Source organism: Parasteatoda tepidariorum, chromosome 9, assembly GCF_043381705.1.
Source record: "Parasteatoda tepidariorum isolate YZ-2023 chromosome 9, CAS_Ptep_4.0, whole genome shotgun sequence".
In the NCBI taxonomy this organism is placed as follows: domain Eukaryota; kingdom Metazoa; phylum Arthropoda; class Arachnida; order Araneae; family Theridiidae; genus Parasteatoda; species Parasteatoda tepidariorum.
Window position 1 is genome coordinate 2513485 of NC_092212.1, and position 21000 is coordinate 2534484.

The following is a 21000-nucleotide window of genomic DNA, read 5'->3' on the forward strand; positions in this document are numbered from 1 at the left end:
TATACACGGGTTTAGAATCAGGCATTTTAATCATCACTTTCATCGTAAATCCATTGCAACTATTTATTTTCACGTATTTTTTATTTTTATATCACGACATTTTTAATACACTATTAGTACAAAACACAAAATTTGAAAGTGGGTTTTTAAACTGTTTTTACCTTGTGAATATATACATACATTATTTTGTTGTTTAACTTAATTATTATTATTTTACTCTCTTTAACCATGATTTATATATAAAGCTTAACAGTTTGCTGGACTGTCAATATATACATAAAAAAAACTTTAAGTATGTATGCAATACATCAATGTTTTTTATTTATTTATTTTTAAGTTCTCTGTGCAAAACAGTTTCACACACTTTATGATTTGAACTGATAGGTAGTTTCAGAGCTTCTGTTCTTTTCCAACACTGAAACCTGATAATTATAGATGATATTTTGAAAATAAAAGCAAGATATAATTTAATAGTTAATAAAAATGAAAGGAGCGAGAAAGTAAAGAATGCAAGAATAACAGAAAAATGAAATTTATTTCAAATTGTAAGTGCTAAAAACCAAACATAAAATCTAAACATTTGTACATCATTTAATCAATCAGAATCTGATATTTGATACACAATCCCTCTTCTGCCACCACCCTGAGTCTTAGGGGCGGCAACTTTACGACGTTTCGGTTGTACTATTTCTTCGTCATCAGATAAGTCTATTTCCTGGAAACCATTATTATTACCTGTATTAAGAAAACTACTTAAATTAGTCTGCCTAGTTTTGCGTTTATTTGGAGTTTCCTGTTTAGCAGCACGGGAAGTAGCTCTTCTGGATGGAGCTGCCACCACACTATCATTGTTGGATGCAGCACCTCTTCCTCCTCTACCCCTACCACGTCCTCTTCCCCTACCTCTTGTTTTGGCCGCAGGGATTTCAACAGTTGTATTATTAAAGTGGTTATCATCCTCGAGGTCACTACCAGAGCTACGGCGAGAGGACCTCGGTTTCGTCTTGAGGATGGCTCGAAAGTCTACCACTTCTGCCTGAACATTCCTCTGCCTCTCTTCTCTGAATTTCGATATTTCGTCGTCAATCAAAGTGTGGTCTTCTACCTTGTCCTCTAAGTGACCTTGAGTTTTCTTCACTTGGTGATCAACTAATGATAAGATGGCCTCCTTTACTTCCTTATCTACAAATTCCTGAACTGCGCTGCTGATTCCAACTTCGGATAAAACTTGCAGCCTCTTGTTTTCGTCCGTTTGCTCAAAGTATTTTTTTACCAGGTCCTCCACTCGCTGCTTGTCGAAACCTTCTTGCTTCAATATTGTTTTTAGCATTTCATTGTCGATTTCGGTCGCTTTCAGTTTCTCGAACTTTTTGCGGCTGAAAAGAATGATGTCTTTGGTGTTGGCAACTTTTGATACATAGGAATGACCAAACCTCTGTACACTAAAAGTATCAAAGGTTGGTGGATAAAACACTCGCAAGCGAATTAATGGTAACTTAGGTTGCTTCGGATGACCTGAAATAAAGTTATAAAAAAAATCTATAAATTACTGATTTGTGTAAAAAAATAACATTTACTGATTCTTTTAATAAATAAAATGTTTACACTTTATACAGTCAAACCTCGATTCTCACATCTTTTGTTCCCCTCCCACACACAAATGTTTTTCTTATAATGAAAAAAATACCAGTTTTGATAATTTTTGAAAATATCTACTTTCCACCTTTATTGTTCAGAAATTTTATCAACATTTTTATTGCAGAATATGCTTTAAATAAATATACAGGATATCTGCTAAATCTAAAGTTTTTAAATCAATGACCTTCCATGACTTCTACCAAACACTTTCCATGACTTAAAGCAGGTCAATACTTTATCACTCAAAACAGTAAAGAAAAAGATAATAATAAGTGCGAGTTTCTTCCTGAAGTGTGATCTTTTTAAATCACACAAATGCAGATCGTGATGAGGGATTCTTCAATCTCACGAATGTGGATCACGATGCGTGATTTTCAAATCGCACAAATATGGATAGCAATGTGTATTTTTTAAATCACGTGAATACAAATTGTGATGTGTTCGCACAAATACGGATCACGATGTTTGATTTTAAAACCACACAAATGCAGATCGTAATGAGGGAATTTTAAATCATGCCAATTCAGATCATGATGTGCTATTTTTAAATAATGTAAATACAAATCGCGATGCAGGATTTTTAAATCGCCGGACAGGATTAAGGGCTCCAATACCTCAAATCTATGACGAACTGGGAGTTTCCATGACTTTTTAGCATTTATCATTGAAAATCATGACTTTCCATGACAAATTTTGATCAAGGTCGAAGTCAATGAATTTCCATGATTTTCAATGACTTTCCAGGTGCGCGGATAGCCTAAATGTACGATGTGAAGCTCTGTCATCTTTTTAAAATGACTTAAATAGACATAATTTTCCATCCTGCCTGCATTCCTAAACATTCGACCCTGGTTGTTAGCATCTCAAGCCTAGCAGGATCAGGCAGTTGAAGAAGAAGAAGAAAAAAAAATCTCTCCCCTTCTGTTTTCAGTTTGAATGAATCTCAAAAAAGGAGTCCTCTTCTTGAGTTACAACTTAGAGCGCTTTTAAATAATCTGTAGAAGAAAGATACAACCTTGTGTTTGACTCCCAAATATCAAGAAGCATTCAAAATTTTTAAAAATGCCTTAATTTGTAAACCTGTTTTGAAAATATTTAATCCTAAATTACAATGTCATATTTTTGTTGAAGCAAGTCAAAGCAGTGTTAAGACAATTTTGAAACAGCCAGATGTTTCAGGTGTCTTACATCTGATAGCATTCCATTCTCGTTCTTTAAGAGACTATGAAAACAATTATACTATCACAGAATTGGAATGCCTTCTATTCTTTGTTGATGCATAAACAAATTTTATCATTATTTATTTGGCAATAAATTCACTATACATACTGACCATGCAGCATTATTTTGACTAAAAAAAAGTAAAAAGTCTAAAAGGTCGCCGGGTCTTTACAATTAAGTATGTACATATGAATATGATACAAAATACACAAAGGGTTTCCTCACTTTGAAGTTCACGTGTTATCTCAGGTCATTCCTGACAATATTGGACACAATAATAGTAATAATAATATTGAAATAAAAAATGTAAACCATTTTTCACATCTTTTGCAATTTGCAAAGCCCAACAAAATGATAAAACTGGAAGTTTTATTGAAATTAATAGCGTTTTTTGTTTTTGCAAAAAGCGTTTACTAAAATGGTTGTCCCATTTTCTTTACGACATAAATTGTTTGAAATTACTCAGGAAAAATTCGGTAATTAAACAAACAAATAATTTACTTACTCTCGTTTATGATTCGGAAAATATTACTTTGCATATTACAAATTTTTTACTTTTCATGTTAATTGGGCTTCTATCATAGGGAAAGTATTGCAAATAGATGACTTTTTTATAAATTTTTAGATGGAACTGAAATTTTTCGGGAAGGGGGACGTAACATAAAAAGCTTCAAGTATCTTTTGTGTTATTTCTTTATTGCGTTATTTCTCATCTTTCTGTGTTATTTCTTTATCTAAATTCTCCTTCTTAAATTCTTCCCTTTCTCACAATTAATTATTCATTTCCTCTTTTCTTATTCTAATTTTGGATTCAGTATGTATAAATTAAAATTTTTGATTCTTCCCTTTAATTTAACTGCGAGAAAGACCTTAATTCCCTCAACTTTTTAATGGACCAATTAAAATTATTAATGTTTTACATTTTCCCCGAGATCTAAAACAATCGAGAGAGAAACTCGTGATACTTTCTCAAGGATAAAAACTCAAGCACACAGATTTTTGAGCATGAATCAGGCTCCTCCAATGATTGAATTTGCTTTTAATAGATGATGTGCAGCTCTGTCATCTCCTTAAAATGACTTAAACATCATTTTCCATCCAACTGTTTGCCTGCGTACCTGAACATTCGACCATGACTGCTAGCATCTCAAACATATATATATATATATATATATGAAACATAAAAAGCTTCTATTAATCTTTTTATGTTAGTTTCTTCGTTATAAAACAACTCCTAATTTATTACTAATTATTTATTCAAATCGAACTGCTTTCTCACACCTTTAAAAGCTACATTCTGTTTCTAAATCTATTTTTGGCACAAGTATGCATAAATTTAAATAAAGACATTTTTCCCTTTAAGCTTCGTGGGAATCAATCAACCTAGTTCATAAACCAATAGTAATTTCTGAGATTTCCCTAAATAGAGACATTATCGGATTTTTGCAAGATTTTCCCTACCAGAAAGACTGATCGTGAATGAAGTTAACAACACTTTTCATTCTCCACTCAACAAAGAATGACTTAATAAAATTTACTGTGCTTTCATTAAAATCCTGTGTCTGTTTTCTTGCTCGGTCCGACTGCATCATTTTACAAGCCGATGAGGATTATAAGAACTGATGAAACAGGCGCAGGATAAATGCTTCTTCAAAATATAATTCAAAAATTAAAATAAAAATACAATTAGCTGAATCATGAAATTGATGCTGAATTGACATTCATGTCTGAATGTTGAATTGACATTGTTAGTGAAGAAACAGATATTATTCTTTTGAATCCTGACTAAAGGAATCCGATGCCAAAAAAATTAAAAGAAGAGATTCTTGGGACTTTCCTCTTTCATGTATCCAGCGGAGTTGTCTTATTTGTGATTTGATTCCCGCCTACCTAAATGCTAAAAGTGCTGTGTAGTGGTTTCAGAGTCGCTGAGTCCCTACTTGCTTACTGCCTCATTGAGAGCTGATGGAGGTCCAGCCTGTGATTGACTTGTTTTGTTAGCGGTGGTTTCCTTCAACGAAAGATGATTTGTGAAAGAGTGCAAAAATCCGAAAATGTCTCTATTTAGGGAAAAGAGGGAAATCTTAGAAATTACTTTTGGTTTATGAACTTGCTCGAGTGATTCCCACGAAGCTCAAAGGGAAAAAAAGTCTTTATTTAAATTTTATCTTATTTGTGATTTGATTCCCGCCTACCTAAATGCTAAAAGTGCTGTGTAGTGGTTTCGGAGTCGCTGAGTCCCTACTCAGGGCTGAAAGCCCACATATATCAAGACGGAAAAGTGTATAAACTGGTAAAAAATAAATTTCATTTTTTAATTTTTTTTCGGGAATAATAAAAATATATAACTACCAACTGTTTTTAACGCATACAATTTTTATATTGAATTGCTTCTTCGCCGAGATAAAATTAATTACAGTGAATTGTTTATTATTAAGAAAAGATTAACTCCTCCTGAATATTATCTAATATTGAAATAGTTGTCCTACCAGTATTTTCTCTTTTCCGTCTCGCTTTCAGGCCTGTCCCTACTTGCTTACTGCCTGTCGGTCTAATTGAGGGATGATGGAGGTCCAGCCTCTGATCGACTTGTTTCGTTAGCGGTGGTTTCCTTCAACAGAAGATGATTTGTGAAAGAGTGCAAAACCAAAAATGTCATCTGAAGCAGTGGCTTCGCGTGCGCAAATGTTTATGATGGTAAATACTATTCGCGTGTTTCATCAAAAAAGTGAATATGCGAAATAATTAATTCATAGTGAACAATTTTCAGCCGTGTCTCTATGGCAGTTGAAAGCTAAAAAGTTAATGATTTGAAAATAATTCACCTGTGAACAATTTCACATAAAATAGTAATTGGTGTTTAAATGATTATAATTTTTGAATTTTTTTTTCATTCTTGATATTTCATTTGAAATGCTTAATTTTTATTTATTGATCTTATTCTCATTGTTTATTTTTGTATTTTCAAAAACTTATTTACTGTTATTGAAATTTATTTCTTCTTTGAGGAATTTCATTTTAATAAATTGATTTAATATGACTAGCATAAAAATGTTATAGGATATTTAGTTTCGTTTTAATTATATTATGTGTTATGAAATATGACCAATTGAATATTTTTGTAAACTTTAAATTTTGCTTTAGTATTTATCGTAAGGTAGCGATAAATGAGCAACTATGAGATTTAAGTTACTTCTAAATGCAATATTTAATTAATGAAATTTATTTCGGTTATTTGAATGCCCTTACGGAGTGGCAAAAATTTTAAAAATTTTATATCGATGAAAATGCTAAAAGCAATACAGATAATTCTGAAAATGAATTAAATGATAATTTATAAAAATTAAGTATCGATCAAAACGTACAGGATAAACCAGACATACTAGTCTTTGAGCCTGACATTGGTGTTCAATTCACATCCTGGCTGAAACATTTTGAAAATCTAACTCCAGATGCTAAATTAAATGACGAATGGAAAGTTAGAAATTTTCAAAAATTCATTAAAGGTTCAGCTTTGAAATTGTATATTAATAACTGCCTTAATTGTAATACATATCAGGAAATAGTTTAAATTTATCAAGAACATTATTTTTTATCTCCCTTTGGCTTTAACGATTTTCAAAATTTAAAATTTTCTGGCCAAGCTAAAGACCTAAATTCATATTTTACTGAAAAGGTAGAGTTAGGTCGAAAAATAAATGTAAGTAATGATCATATAATTGAGGGTCTGCCTAGTGGTTTGCCCCCCCCCCCCAAATTAAAACACTTTTGGTTTTAAAAGAACCCAAAATCCCAATTGAATGGCTCACAATTGTTTCAAAAATAATGCATGATGTACCTACGGTCTTACCCCAAACTGAAACTAAACAAAAATTACCAGAATCCAAATTTAATGGGTATAGACCTCAATATCAAGGCTGGGCACCAAGGCGGCCATTCATTAATAACTCAGGTAATCCAAATTATAATCCTCGACAAAGTCAAAATTTTTCTCGGCCAAGTCAAAGTTATAACTAGAGCCCGGAAGTTCAGGCAAAATGCCATAAATGCCCTTTTCTGCCTTTTTTAAACGTTTTCTTCTGAAAATGCCTTTTTCTTTCCTTTAGTTCATAAATGCCTATTTCTGTCTAATTTAAAATTTTTCTGCAAAGCTTTTTGTGCTTTTGACCGAGCATAAACGCAAAATGAAGAAATTTTGAGGTACAGAAACGGTTGACTGTCATCCGACGTATTGTAATGCATTTATAGAGATTAGGATTTTATTCCCTTTGGGACAGCTCCCTCCCTCTGAGACAGTGGTCACCCCTCGTATAGTACAATGGCTATTCATCTGAGCTGATAGGGTACTCGTGCTTGAGTGAGCAAGGCAGGTGAAAGACATTTTTCTGTCCATGAGATTGACAGTGTTGATTGAATAGAATACAGAAATGAAGCTTTGCCTTTTTCAAAGATGGCCACAAGAAAGGAGATTGCCACGCGCTTGCATAGCACCTTGTAATCCATCTTTTATCGCCCAGAGGGATAGTTTGGGAGACAAAGAGCTTGATTGGAACTCGTTCGCTTGGCAACTAGCGGGAGCGCGTGGGGAATGCTGGGAAAAAGAATATTTCCTCTTCGTCTCTTCGTGGCGTCACCTTCGCCCAATGCGCTTTACAAGGAGAGAGAGAAAGGGAGTGAAAATATTGGAGTTATTTTTACTTACAGTCAATAGGAGTTATTTTTACTTACAACCAATAGAATTTATTCTTACTTACGGTCCATATAGCCTACACCATCGAATAACTCGTATGCTCTCTTATCTACAAAACGAATTCACCAAGCTGGTTGAGCACATTGTAGCAGGAGCACGAAATAGTTTTCTAGTACTAGTTATTTCAAAAATGCCTAAAGTAAAAGCCTGCACAAGCAAAAAAATGGACAGTTTTGTGAAAGAGTTTGGGTCGGATGTGTTTTCTACTGATGGGAGCATTCTGTTTTGTAAGGCATGCGAGAAGTCAGTAAATGTTGAGAAGAAGTATTTTATATCTCAGAACTTGGAGACATCTAAGCATAAAACAGCAAAAGATAAAAAAGATGGGAAAACACCGACTCTGATTCCCACCTGTTTTCAATTATCCTCTCGCAAATTGGAATTTGCAATGGATTTATGCAGATCATTTGTAGATGCCGGCATTCCGCTGTGGAAACTTGAAAATAAAAGCATACGAGCTTTTTTGCAAAAATATACGAATCAAAGTGCGCCCTGTTAATCAACTTTAAGGAAAACTTATTTAGATGACTGTTACACCGAAGTTCTTAAAACTATTCAAAATGAAATCGGAACAAAAAACATATGGCTATCTATAGATGAAACGATAGATGTAACTGGACGATATGTTGCGAATGTCATTGTTGGTGTTATGGACCCATTTGAAAAACATAAAATCTTTTTGTTGACATCTGAACAGTTGCAAAAGACTAACAGTACTACAATTGCTCAGTTGTTCACTAATGCACTGGCTTTACTTTGGCTAAATGGTACTAAGCATGAAAGAGTGCTATTATTTCTTACAGATGCAGCCACCTACATGAAAAAAGCTGGAAATGCCTTAAAAGTTTTATTTCCTAATATGATCCATCTAACGTGCCTTGCTCATGCATTGCACAGGATAGCAGAGGAAGTAAGAGGTCTCTATCCTGAGGTAGGCTCGCTTGTTTCTAGTGTGAAAAAAGTATTTGTGAAAGCCCCTTCAAAAGTTCAAAGAAATTGCACCAAACATTTAATTACCTCCTAAACCGATCCTTACGAGATGGGGAACATGGATTTCAGCAGCCTCATACTACTGCACAAATTTTGAGGAAGTTACTCGAGTCCTTACCAGCTTTTCGGATGAAGAGGCAATATTCATAAGAAAAAGTAAAAGTCTGCTTAGCAGTTCTAAAATAAAAAATTGAACTGACTTTTATTTCAACTTATTTTGGGAAGCTCCCTGGAGCTATTGAACACATGAAAAAAAAAGAAATATGTCTTTGTCCGAGTCACTAAAGATTTTCGACAATACCCTTGAAGAACTAATGTCTGTGCCTGGACAAGCTGGTGACAGAATAAGGAAGAAATGTGAAAACGTCATCTCTGCAAATACAGACTTTGAATGCATCAAGGACATTGCAAAAGTACTTTCTGGTGATACTACAGTTGAACTAACCATATCTCCTACCATGGCAAGTTGTTTTAGGTACGTGCCCATAACCTCTGTCGAAGTAGAAAGATCCTTCTCTTTGTTTAAAACTATATTGACTAACAGGAGACAAAATTTCTCCTTTGAAAAAGCATCTAGTTGTGACTTGTGATGTGCAACAACAACCAATCATCAGAATAAATCTGCATACAATATTATTGTAAGAATGAGTTTTCAATTTTTATTTCACACTTACGCAGTTGAGTTTTTTTTTTTTTGTTGGTGCAATTATGTCCACTTCTTTTGTACTATTGCTACGACAGTCGAGTAAAATGAATATGTAGGTATATCAGATACTTCTAGCAACTTTTTTTATACCTTGGATACCTATCTGGGCTTTTAGGCATTACCAACTACCATTTTGCTCCAATTTCAAGTGCCTATTTCAAGCTTTTTAAATGCCTTTTTGCCTGCCTATTTTTGCATTTTTTATTGCTTGAAATTCCGGGCTTTAGTTATAACCAACAATCCCAATTTAGACCTAGAATTCAAAATGAAAAGTTTCATAAAAATAAACAACAAACTAGTCATTTCGCCCAGGCTTCCCAGGAATTGCCTCCTAAGCCATGTAAATACTGTGATATAATGAGTGACTGTGAAAATAATAATAAAAAGTTATTGTAACCAGTGATGTAAGTAGTGGGAGAGGAAGAAAGAACGCCTGTCCCTGGGCATCAGCCTTAAGTAAGGGTGGTAAATTTTTAAAAAATGGTTAAAAATAAATACCTCAGAAAATTATTTTTCTCTTTTAAATATTCAAAGTTTAATTTTCTAATGGTAGGCCAAATAACGCCTTCAAACTTTTACTTGCTTAACCTAAAAGTATATCAAGATCTCTATTAATAAAGTAGTTTAATTAGCTCAAATCATTTTTATTACTATTATTATTTTTTTTACAATTTGGCGATAAATTGAATGGAAAAGGCGTTTAGGAGAAATACTTGACATTTAATAAAAAATAATAAGCACAATCAAAAACTTAAGCATAATAGAAACTACATTAGTAAAACATTCTGTTAAATTTTAAACTGAATGAAATAGAAATTTATGAAGTCAGGAATGATTGTGAGCCCAAGTCAAAATTCCGGAAAATTTCTTGAGTTAAAAAAAAAAAAAAAGTTTAAATTGAAACAAATTTTAACAATGTTTTTTTCCTTTTTCTCAATATTTCTTAGTTTATTGAAAATATATTTAAAATTTTACACATACCTACACCATTTACACATACCCATGATGACCTGGAGAAGTAATTAAAATTTACAAATATGCCTTTCGTTCTTGAGTTTATGATTATGACAATTATTTACAGATAAGAAAAATGAATATAAGCTTATAAAGTATCTCTCTGGCTCTCTCTTACAAACAAATAAAATAAATTGTGTTTTTGAGTTCCACCTTTGAAAATTTGATTTCCGAAAACTTGTGATCAATGATTTTTCGAAACGTCCGGATCTTCGATCTCCGGAAACTACCGGATCACTGTTAGCGAAAGTTCCGGAAATCCGGATTTTTTCCGGAGCACAATCAGCCCTGTGAAGTAACCTAAAAATCACTGTGCAAAGTTGCAAAATTTTATTCAAAGTAAACTTTTAAAAAATAATTTCAGATGAAGTTGATCTAACCTTTTACATTATCTTAGAACTTAAAAGTGTNATAAAGTAGTTTAATTAGCTCAAATCAATTTTATTACTATCATTATTTTTTTACAATTTGGCGATAAATTGAATGGAAAAGGCGTTTAGGAGAAATACTTGACATTTAATAAAAAATAATAAACACAATCAAAAACTTTAGCATAATAGAAACTACATTAGTAAAACATTCTGTTAAATTTTAAACTGAATGAAATAGAAATTTATGAAGTAACCTAAAAATCACTGTGCAAAGTTGCAAAATTTTATTCATAGTAAACTTTTAAAAAATAATTTCAGATGAAGTTGATTTAAGCTTTTACATTATCTTAGAACTTTATCTAGTGTTTAAAAAAAAGCCTTCTTTTAAGTCTTACACCAAAATGTGAGAAGTGCTAAAACTGAGTTACTCCCAGGGAGCTGTAACCATTGCTACGTCTCTGATTGCAACTAAAACAATGCTTTGATTTTGTGAAAAATTTCAAGAAAAAAAATAAATAAAATAAAAAACAGTGTTCTGGAGACATATTAGGTTCTGAGAATTTTCAGTATTGAGCAATGTGCCCTTTTGGTAGCAAGATTTTTTTAAAAATTTGACTCGGGATATCTAAACATGTAATCAACAGCATAAGTTTGGCCGTTTCGAGAACATTGATTACCTAAATTGCTGTGCTCTAGATTTTTGCTTAGATTTTATCTGAGTGGGAAAAGAATAGAATGCTTATTGGATTGCGGATGTAAATTTACAGTTTGCTAGATAGTATTTTGACTGCTTTGAATCCATTTTATTTCAGTCACCATGACAAAAAGAGTGATAGATTTAAGTGAGAACAAGATTTATAAATTGATGAGCGAATCAGAAAGTGAAATAGAATGTACTTAATAGCACTGCTAATTTTGTATGAATTTTTAAATAAAATTAGGCCTAAGGGAAAAAATTGCGCGGTCATGTGAATACAGATTAAATATCCATAGTTTAGATAATAAACAGAAAAAGAAAGAAAAGGAGTTTTCAATAAAAGTAAATTATCAATAATGTACATCTTTGTAAAAAAAAATGAAAGCAGCAGGAAAGAACTTAACCTGTGTGTTCTTCTTCAGCCTTCTGTATGAACTGATCAACCAGCTCCTGACAATATTCAGTCACTTTTTCAGAACTATCAGGGTCATTCAGATTCAGGCTTGTTTCAATAAGGTCTACATCTTTGATGTAAAACTGACGCACAGTTTGAAGAGGTATTTTGGTTATTTGGAATTCTTTTTTACGAATCTATAGGCAGAAAAAAAAGTGAAAATTTGTATTAAAACCTTTTAGTAAAAAATATTATCATTTTAGTGGAAATTAAACCATATTTGAAAGGTATAAATAGGGTATATCAAATTTTTTCAGCTTAAAATTATGATTTTTTAAATTTTAAATTAATTAAGCAAGAATTTTTTAACTAAATATTATTGTGTAAGCTAACAACTTTTAGGTTGAATTACTTTTACTATTGTCCGAATCTTTCTGCAATTCAGCTTTGTTCCAAAATATAACCAGCAAAAGTAATAATTTGTGACAAAACTACATTTTCCTCATTTAATACACAATATAACTTGTATTAGATAAATTTTTAAAAACAATATAATGGTATAAAAAACATTTTAATTCCTTGTTTAAGCTATAAAATTTATAAAATCATCATTAATTTAACTGTACATATATTTGTTAAGTTCTAAAACTTGTTAATTTATGCTCTGTAAGACAAATGGAAAAGCAAAATCTTAAGAATTGTAACTAGATTATTCTTATAATGAACAATTTTTTTTTCTTTTATTGTTCAGGCAAGTTAATTTCATTGTTTTTTTCAACACTTTAAGTTTTTTTGTTACATTTAAAATATTGAAAGCCCCTCATCTCATACTTTTTTAAAATCTTGCCTTTAAATATTATTAAGTTTTTTCATGCAACAAATTAAGAGCACTGAAAATTGTAAAAGTAAAAATAAAACAATAAAAAGTAATAAGTAAAACAAATTAATAAAATACAATAAACTTTAAAAACAAATTATGCAATTAGTGGTCGGTCCCTCAGGTCACACAAAATCACACTTAATTTTTATCTTTGTTAAATTAAATGAATTAAAGGAGATGAAGATTTTGATGTGATGAATCTTTGTGATTCTTGACTACTCTGGGCATCCACATAAAAATACGTAATTGGAGAATGATCCCCAAGTCAAGTTCAAAGATGTAGTTTCTGATCTGTAAATGGAATAGCGAGAAAAAGCCACTGATGAATACGATGGCGCTTCATCAACGAGGAAATTAACAAGAGAAATAAAATTTTCTTTCGCTATTAGGATTTTTAAAAAAATGGCAATGTTTATTGGGTCCCTATGATCAGCGAAAGTTCGAGAGATTTTTCGGTTCGATTTCAGAGGGCAGAAAATGAAGTCTGAAATTAAGAATCTCTTGTAAAATGCAGCAGAGTTGCACACATGAGTGCAAGAGTCCTTCCCACAGAATACAGCTCAGTATAGGCACACGCGGACCTGCAACTATTTCATCTAACAGGTCGCTTTGATACGCTACAGACCGACAGTAGGTCAAAAAGGATTGTGGTTGAAAGAAACGTGAAAACTTTTAATATAACAATGAGAAAACGAAGTTCCCTGCCTAATTTGTGACGAAAATCGACACAGTAAAAAAATACATAAATAAAACTCACTTAGGTAAGGGAAAATTAAGCACCTTTTAAAAACGCTACACACCTTGAATATTTATTACTGATTTTTAAAAAAAAAAGAATGTTGCTATTAGGCCGAATATTTGGTATTCGGTCAAATCGTGATTCGTTACATCCCTACTTTAAACCAGGGATGGCAAGTTTCCTTCCATAGAAGAAAAAAATTGCCCTTGAAGAAATAGGCTCCTTCCAACTAGTGGATGAAATAAAAGAAACTTTTCTCAATAAGAAATATAACTATTTAAACAGCTTATAATTCGTAATGTTATGTCGATTGATGAACGTAATTTGACAAAATTCAGGGGTTTTGTTTACGCTAGCAGTCTGGAAAGGTTAATGTTGAAAGACGGTGTGAATTGTGTTTAACTGTATAAACAGGAGCTTGGGTTAAGATTCGAGTGTCTCGTCGAACCTTGAGCAGCTGCATCACTTGCAGAATGTTATGCTTGGTTCAATGTGCAGTTGTTCAAATGAACTCTTAATATCATAGAACTATGATGGAAATGTTCACCTATATTTGTGTTAAGTATTGGTTCCATGCTCTTCTATTTTTGGAAAGGAACCTGCAAGAAAACATTTTCCTTTGCTAACTCCAGTTTTAATCGTATGTGCTACCGCACATACGATTAAAATTACAAATTGAAATATAGCTTAAATTATTTATAATATACCATTTTTAATTAGAAAAAAAAAAACGAAAGCAACAAAAAGTAAAATAAATTTAAAGGATTGGAGTTTAATTATTGGAATTCTGCAATATTGGAGATTAATCGCTCTGATTCAGGTCAAAATTACGATCTGTCGATGAATGAATGGGTCCGCCCTATAAACGGGTGCGACGTATAGTGTGGCAGAAGTGGAATTCTTAGCCATAGACGGCGCCACTGGAAAACACGAATAATCGCACCCCTTCTGCCTAAACAGGCATGCGTCAACAACAACAACACATCTTGGAAAAATAATTTTCTTTATGACGACATGTCCATCTTCCTTTAACCTTTTGCTTATGGCTGATATTGCATGTGATGTTACAGCAAGGTACACCGTAAGCAAAGGGTTCACCCTCCTATATTCATAAATACCTCATTTCATTGATTAAAATATGAGTAAAAATGTATAAGGGAATAAACATAATCTATTATACTGATAACATATTATACTGACTTGCAGCAATCCAACATGTTTAGGAACTGCTTCACCATGGCACAATGAAGTGGCAACAGAACTTCCAGGCTGTGTCACATAGAATGCCTGAAGCACATTTTCTTCTGGGTCAATCCGACACTCGTGCTCATGGCCCCAAACCACAAGGTCCAAGAAATTATCGAGAAACTGTTCGGGAATGTAGTTTTTCGCACCGTGCTTTGTCCGATTCTGATGAAGAACCATGAGGTTGAACCAATCATCACAGTTCTCCCTTGGCCTCAGCATCTTCACTTTACCTTCCAAGAACATCCTGTGTAGTCTTTCGTCACGAATGGAACCGAGGCCGTACAGGCACAACTTCGTCCTACCTTTCTGAAACATCAAGGGGGATATGTTGATGTCCTGTAGGTCAGTACACTTGCCAAAGTAATTAACTAGACCCGTCGCACTGAGAAGGTCCAAGCTGCAGTAGCATCCTGGACCAGCAGGATCGTCGTGGTTGCCGTGAATGGAAAAAAGTGGTATGGATACGTTCAGGTTGGAATCTTCAAAATTAACTATCGGTTGGGCACAATGCTTAAAGTTTTCAGATTGGTCACTAAGAAACTCAAATTGGACAGGTCGATCACCCATGCAATACTTTCTCAACAGGGAGATGCAATCGTGTAGAACCTTGCGAGATGGTTTGTTTTCATGAAATAAGTCTCCTCCCAACAAAATAAAATCAACTTCTTTATCAACAGCAATTTTAAGTATTTCTTCAAAAGTAACAATGGAATCTGATCCTAAAAAACAAAAGATATTAAATGTTTAGGAAACTATGTTTAACATAGTTTCAAAAAAATTGAAATTCTTAGATGACAGAAAAAACTTTTAATAAAAAAGCAGATATCCCTTATTTATTTAGTGTCAAAAACATTTGAATTCATTTTTAAAAATTTCAAAAGTATGAGAAAAATTCTTTCAAGCAAGTATTTAAATTTGGATCAATGTTTTTGGGAAATAAATAAATTTGCACGATAAATAAAGCTAAGAATAGTCGGCTAAAGCTAATTTATTGCATTTGTGTTTCAGCTTACTAGTTTAAAGAAAATGTTGACTGCATAACTTTTTACAATTTTGTTTTTTCCTAACTTAAGAATTTCTCTAAGACTTCAAATGAATAAACATTCTTGTTTTCATTTTTAATAAGAAATTTTAGAAAAAAAATTATGTTTTACTGCAAATTAACATTTTATACAGTGGAGGACTGAAAAATTAGAAAAGCTTAATTTATTTTTGAAAATAATAAATACTATTTCAAAGATTTAAAATTTCAACAGTCAAAATACTTTGTTAAATTATTTTGCCTAATTTGTATAATATGTGTGGCATTTATTTTCATTTTTTTTATAATCGACTTTGATCAGCAGGCCCAATTTTGAGTTTACAACTACTAACGTTCAACCCCGCAGCCTAGTATCTTTGAACTTAATACAGAAGACAAGGGAACTCCTGGATCAAGTATTGGAAGAAATTTGACATTGTGCCGAACATTTTGATGGAACTAACCCGCATTTGCAGTTTATAGGGGGAAAAAACCTCCCTATGTTAGCCTGATGTAAGTGGACTCTGACCCATGATCCGTCTACCACTGAGGATATTTTATGGTAGCATTGTAGTTGAGGAGGTACTTGACCCTATGCTTGGATCCCTTCTTTTGTAATCAAGTGAGAAAAAAAAAAGTCTGAACTTTTATCAGTTATAAGCAAAGTCAAGTCAATAACTTCACTTTTCTTATAGAAATTTTTTTTTCAAGAGCTAGATAGAAAGTACTATTCTGGCATAGCATAAATAGAGATGGAATAAGCTAAGTGAGACAATCAAGGCCAGCAACCGGCTGTAGTACTGGTAGGAGAATAAAAAATTTGTTAAAAATTAAATAGAACTATCAGTTTATTTACCTATTTTTTTTCTTTCTCTTTTTACTCATTTTCTATTTATAATTAATGCTTTTGATTAGATTATTCTTTTTTTTTTAACTCTTATTATTTCCAAACAATTTAATTAACAGTTCTTTAAGTTAAATTTAACTTTATACTAGCGTGAACCAAAAAGAAATTTCAAGGTAATTCAGGGTTGCCACTCAAATCTGGAAAAAAAAATTCCTTGTTTTCCCTCTACATGCTATACGCAATATATTAAGAGGAAACAACAATTACTGTGTTCTTGTGCGAGCTATATTGGGCTAACTATATATATTAGTTTCAATTGCTGGAAAAACAGCTGAACATACTTAAATAATGCTATGGTAAATGAAATAGTTTAGAATAGCTGAAATATCATGGTTAAATATCCCATAGATTACGCTTTGAGTGGTCACCATTTTTTTAAAGACCAAAATAAAAAAAAATTCCCTGTATTTTCCCAGTTTGTACAGAAAAAATCAAAATTCCCTGCATTTTCCCTATTATTTTAGGTGATTTTTAAATTCCCAGTATTTTCCAGGTTTTCCCTGTGGAGTGGCAACCCTGTAATTGAAAAATAGGCGCTTATCCATTTTGTAAAACATCTTTCTCTATATCTTTGCGAGATGTTTATATTTTGGTTCGTTCGTTGAAATTACTCTTAATAATGACAATGGATTTGGATGGAATAAATATTTATTTTAGTAATCTAGATTATATAGGTACTCGAAATAAAATACGGAAATATACATGAGCTGCATAATATATATATTCCGGAGCTCTACTGCTCCCTTCTAGTCCATACTCTCTCTACATTCCATATCTTTCATATTCGAGCTAATACTACCGAAAATCCTCTTTCTCACCAGAAAAAAGTCCTTCGATTTCCCTTACTCCACCCCCACTCTAGGGGGACGACACTTCCTCATTCTCAGGTCAGGGGTCAATAAATTGAATGGGAGAGGAATCAGGATCCTGACACATTTCAAGCATCATAAAAAATTGCTTAACTATTGTTGGTGCTTAATTAATTGTGGTAATAGCTACAACTGGTATTGTGGTAAATGTTACTTAATATAATAATTTTGTTCCTGAGGTAATATGCTTCTTTTTAAGGTCATTAAAATAGACAAGTACCAAAAAAAATGTCAACAGAAAAGAATCTTTTAAAAAAAAAAGGATCCGTGTTATTATTATAATAGTTTTGAACTCTAAACTGACTGTCATATTAGTTTTGGTTTTTTATCCCGGCACAGAAAGATCAATGATTTTTTAAAATTTTTTTAATTCAAATAAGTGATTATCAAAATGGAAAAAGAAACAAAATCATTGTAAAGAATCAGTTCACAGCGATGACATTCAATATTCTATCACACTCTAACAGCGATATATATAGATAAATATATTATATAAATACAGTGAAACCTCAATTAAGAGGACATTCATGGGATCGAAAACATTTCGGTTTAGGGGAAGAGTACACTAATAACAAACACCATAAATTGTTTTTAGAATATTATCTAAGATAAAGAAATAATTAAATAATCTACAACGATATTTATTTAAACTTTAAAGAGATAAAAATGAATATATAAAGAAGTTTGATATAAATACATAATTCTAGATGCAGCTACAGATGAATGAATATAATTTTCCTATTAGCCCAGATACTCAAGTTAGACATATGATACTGAATAGGAGCTTTTAGTCCTAAGTCGGTTTCAATTATTATCCCCTACCTATCATTTGATAGGGAACATGGTCAATACTTCCTTCAAAGTAAACCTCCCACGAGTCACAGAAGAAAAAAAAAAAGGTGTGAAATACAGTCTTCAAATTGATTTTAAAAAAATGCATAATTATCAATGGGAAGAAGCATTGACCGCATTTCAACTTGAGGGGTTTCACAACCTGTATTGTCCAGATGAAAAGATGCCGCTGTCAGAATTATTTTACAAGAGCAGTATCATTTTCTTTCCTTTCTTTACAAAGATAAGGCAAGGTAACAGAAGGAAGATTGATTCTTCAGTAGTGAAATAGCTTAACAATATTTTTAGTTATGGATAAGGCAAAAAATTTACATCATTTAAAAATGGAGAAAAGTTGCATATTTTTTTCGTAAAATTTAAAGCAGAAATTTTTTTTTTCAAATTTAGGAAAAGTAGTGTCCGGCTTGAAGAGATAGAAAATAACGTTTCAGGGCAAAAACGACTGTCCGTCTCCGGTTACCGGAGTGTCCGTTTTGCGAAGAATGTGCATAATGGTTTATTTATAGAAGATTCTAGGGGAATTAAAAATATGTATGTATTGAGAGGCGTCCGTTTTGCAGGAATGTCCATAACAGGAGGTTTGACTGTATATATATATTTGTTACGCTTTGAAAGCATTAACATTGTAAATTCGTAGCGTGTTTATTGAAAAAGATACAGGAACATGGAGAAATAATGGAATTTTATTAAAGTAAGGGCCCAAAAATTTAAACATTACATGCTGAGGGATAGATAGAGAAGATAGCGATTGACCTTGGAAAGAGGGTTTTTTATATCTTCCTGGATAATATATTTAACTATTAATAGGTCTTAGAAACATGGAACAGATAAATTTCCCAAGCTACTAAAGATCATCTTGCTTTCTGAGATAATTAGATCAATATTATTACTTTCTTGTGGTAAAGGTTTTAAATGATTGTGCGTTAGATATAAGCTCTATTTATAGATCACATTTAATATATAGTTCTTTTAACATTATATATATATATGGTTGAAAAGGAGGATTCAAAGTAATCAAGAATTCCTACCTCTAACTGCATCATTTTCCTGATAGCCTAAATGACAATCAGTAGCCAACAGGATTTGCAAAGTATCATCTTCACTTCCCATGGCTGAAATAAACATTCATAAAATCAACTAGAGAGTTTTCACCTGTTTTCAGAATGGGTGTGAAATTGTATCGTAAAATAAATGACAATAATTTTTCATTATACACTAAAAATGAATCAGTTACAGTTGAAAGTTTTAGTGAAAAGTTTGACTCCTTAATTGTTAAATTGATTTCACATATTCTTCAGTAGGTACATAACTGGAACTAGTGAAGCTAATGAAATAACATTTTGATCACAAAGATACACCTCATTAACTGAAATACAATTTCAGGTAAAAATAAATTTCAAATTTATTTACTATTAATGAATGAATTTAATAACAGTGAAATACCCATTTGCATAATGTGGTGTAGATATCTTAAATATTGCAGAAGTTAATTGAATCAGTGGACTGCAAGAGAATGCATCACAATCCTTATTAACGTTATTTAAAAATCATATGTCACGATTCATATTCAATCTGCATTGACTGAGAATGAAAATAGTTTAATTAAAGAAGAAAATGGCGCCCATTGTTTGATAACAAAGAATAATGAAAGATTAAAATTAGCCATTTCAAAAAGTAGAAAGACATACAAGTTTTACAAATGATGGTCGAGGCAGTAAATAACTGCCTACAAAACACTTCCAATCATTTGTCAAGATATAGCTAAAAAATATATATATATTATTTATCTAAGTTTTTAAGTTTAATTTGATTTTTGAAGTAATAAATGCCTTCAGGAAGAGGTTGTTTACCATGCATTTATTAGGCATTTCTTTTCCTCTTATTGTTAAGCTATTTATTTCATGAAATAAACGTTAGAAGTTAATTTTAGTCCTCATATTTTTAAAGTTCGTGAGTATTGATTTTTGGCATCATGTAAATATTAAATATCCTCTTCATTACGTTGGTCCACGTATAGTTTGTCTACGATACAGTTTAAATCTACAATTACTTAACATTTAAAAATTAATACAGGCAAGAACATGCAAGTTCACGCATGTCCCTTGACATGTAAGGAGGAATTTATGACAGCGTAGTAGTCAAGTAAAATCTCCTAGTATTAAATATTTAATCTTAATTACTTTTATGTGTATTTTAATTAATATCCCCTAATTAATTGTTTTATGAGGTACATACATTCAATTCATGTTTATGCTTTTTTTTTTCCTCTGTAATTTTGAAAATTTACACACAAGAATTACATATTTTTCCAGATTCTTTTCAATAATTCTTTATTTTGAGTGCTTATTTTCCAGTTATTTGAACTAATATTTCTTATTGACAATTATTATTATTCAATTACTTCATAGCAGTTGCCTGTAAATAGAATTCCAAAGAATTACATAAGAATATAATATTCCTTACTGATGATCTTCGTAAATTGAAGTTTAAAAAAAATTCTTGTTATAGCAGATGATAAAAATGTTTATTTTCTTGAAACAAATGCACATATTTAGATAAATTTTAAGTAGATAAATTAAAGTGAAAATAAGTCCTCTGATAAGATATGTAATCATATGAATTACTATGGAAAAAAGTAAATAAACATTACACCTCCCGCCGTATAGTAACATGTTTAGATGTTTCGAGCTGGATCTTATTAAA

General features: G+C 31.9%; 1 protein-coding gene across 4 annotated transcripts; it reads right to left on the reverse strand.

Moving 5' to 3' along the window:
• Positions 1–516: 516 nt before the first annotated feature.
• On the reverse strand, positions 517–20984 carry LOC107455570 (double strand break repair nuclease mre11). 4 transcript variants are annotated; one of them, XM_016073190.3, is made up of 5 exons: positions 20761–20984; positions 19326–19409; positions 14601–15367; positions 11792–11978; positions 517–1515 (listed from the first exon to the last, which is right to left on the reverse strand). In XM_016073190.3, exons 2-5 carry the CDS (start codon positions 19405–19407, stop codon positions 596–598), a joined length of 1956 nt encoding a protein of 651 aa, XP_015928676.1. In that variant the 5' UTR covers positions 19408–19409; positions 20761–20984; the 3' UTR covers positions 517–595. The 4 variants fall into 4 exon arrangements, with proteins under 4 accessions (XP_015928676.1, XP_015928677.1, XP_071041618.1 ...); XM_016073191.3 differs by having other exon boundaries at positions 20699–20934; XM_071185517.1 differs by lacking the exon at positions 20761–20984 and adding an exon at positions 20478–20504.
• Positions 20985–21000: the final 16 nt, after the last annotated feature.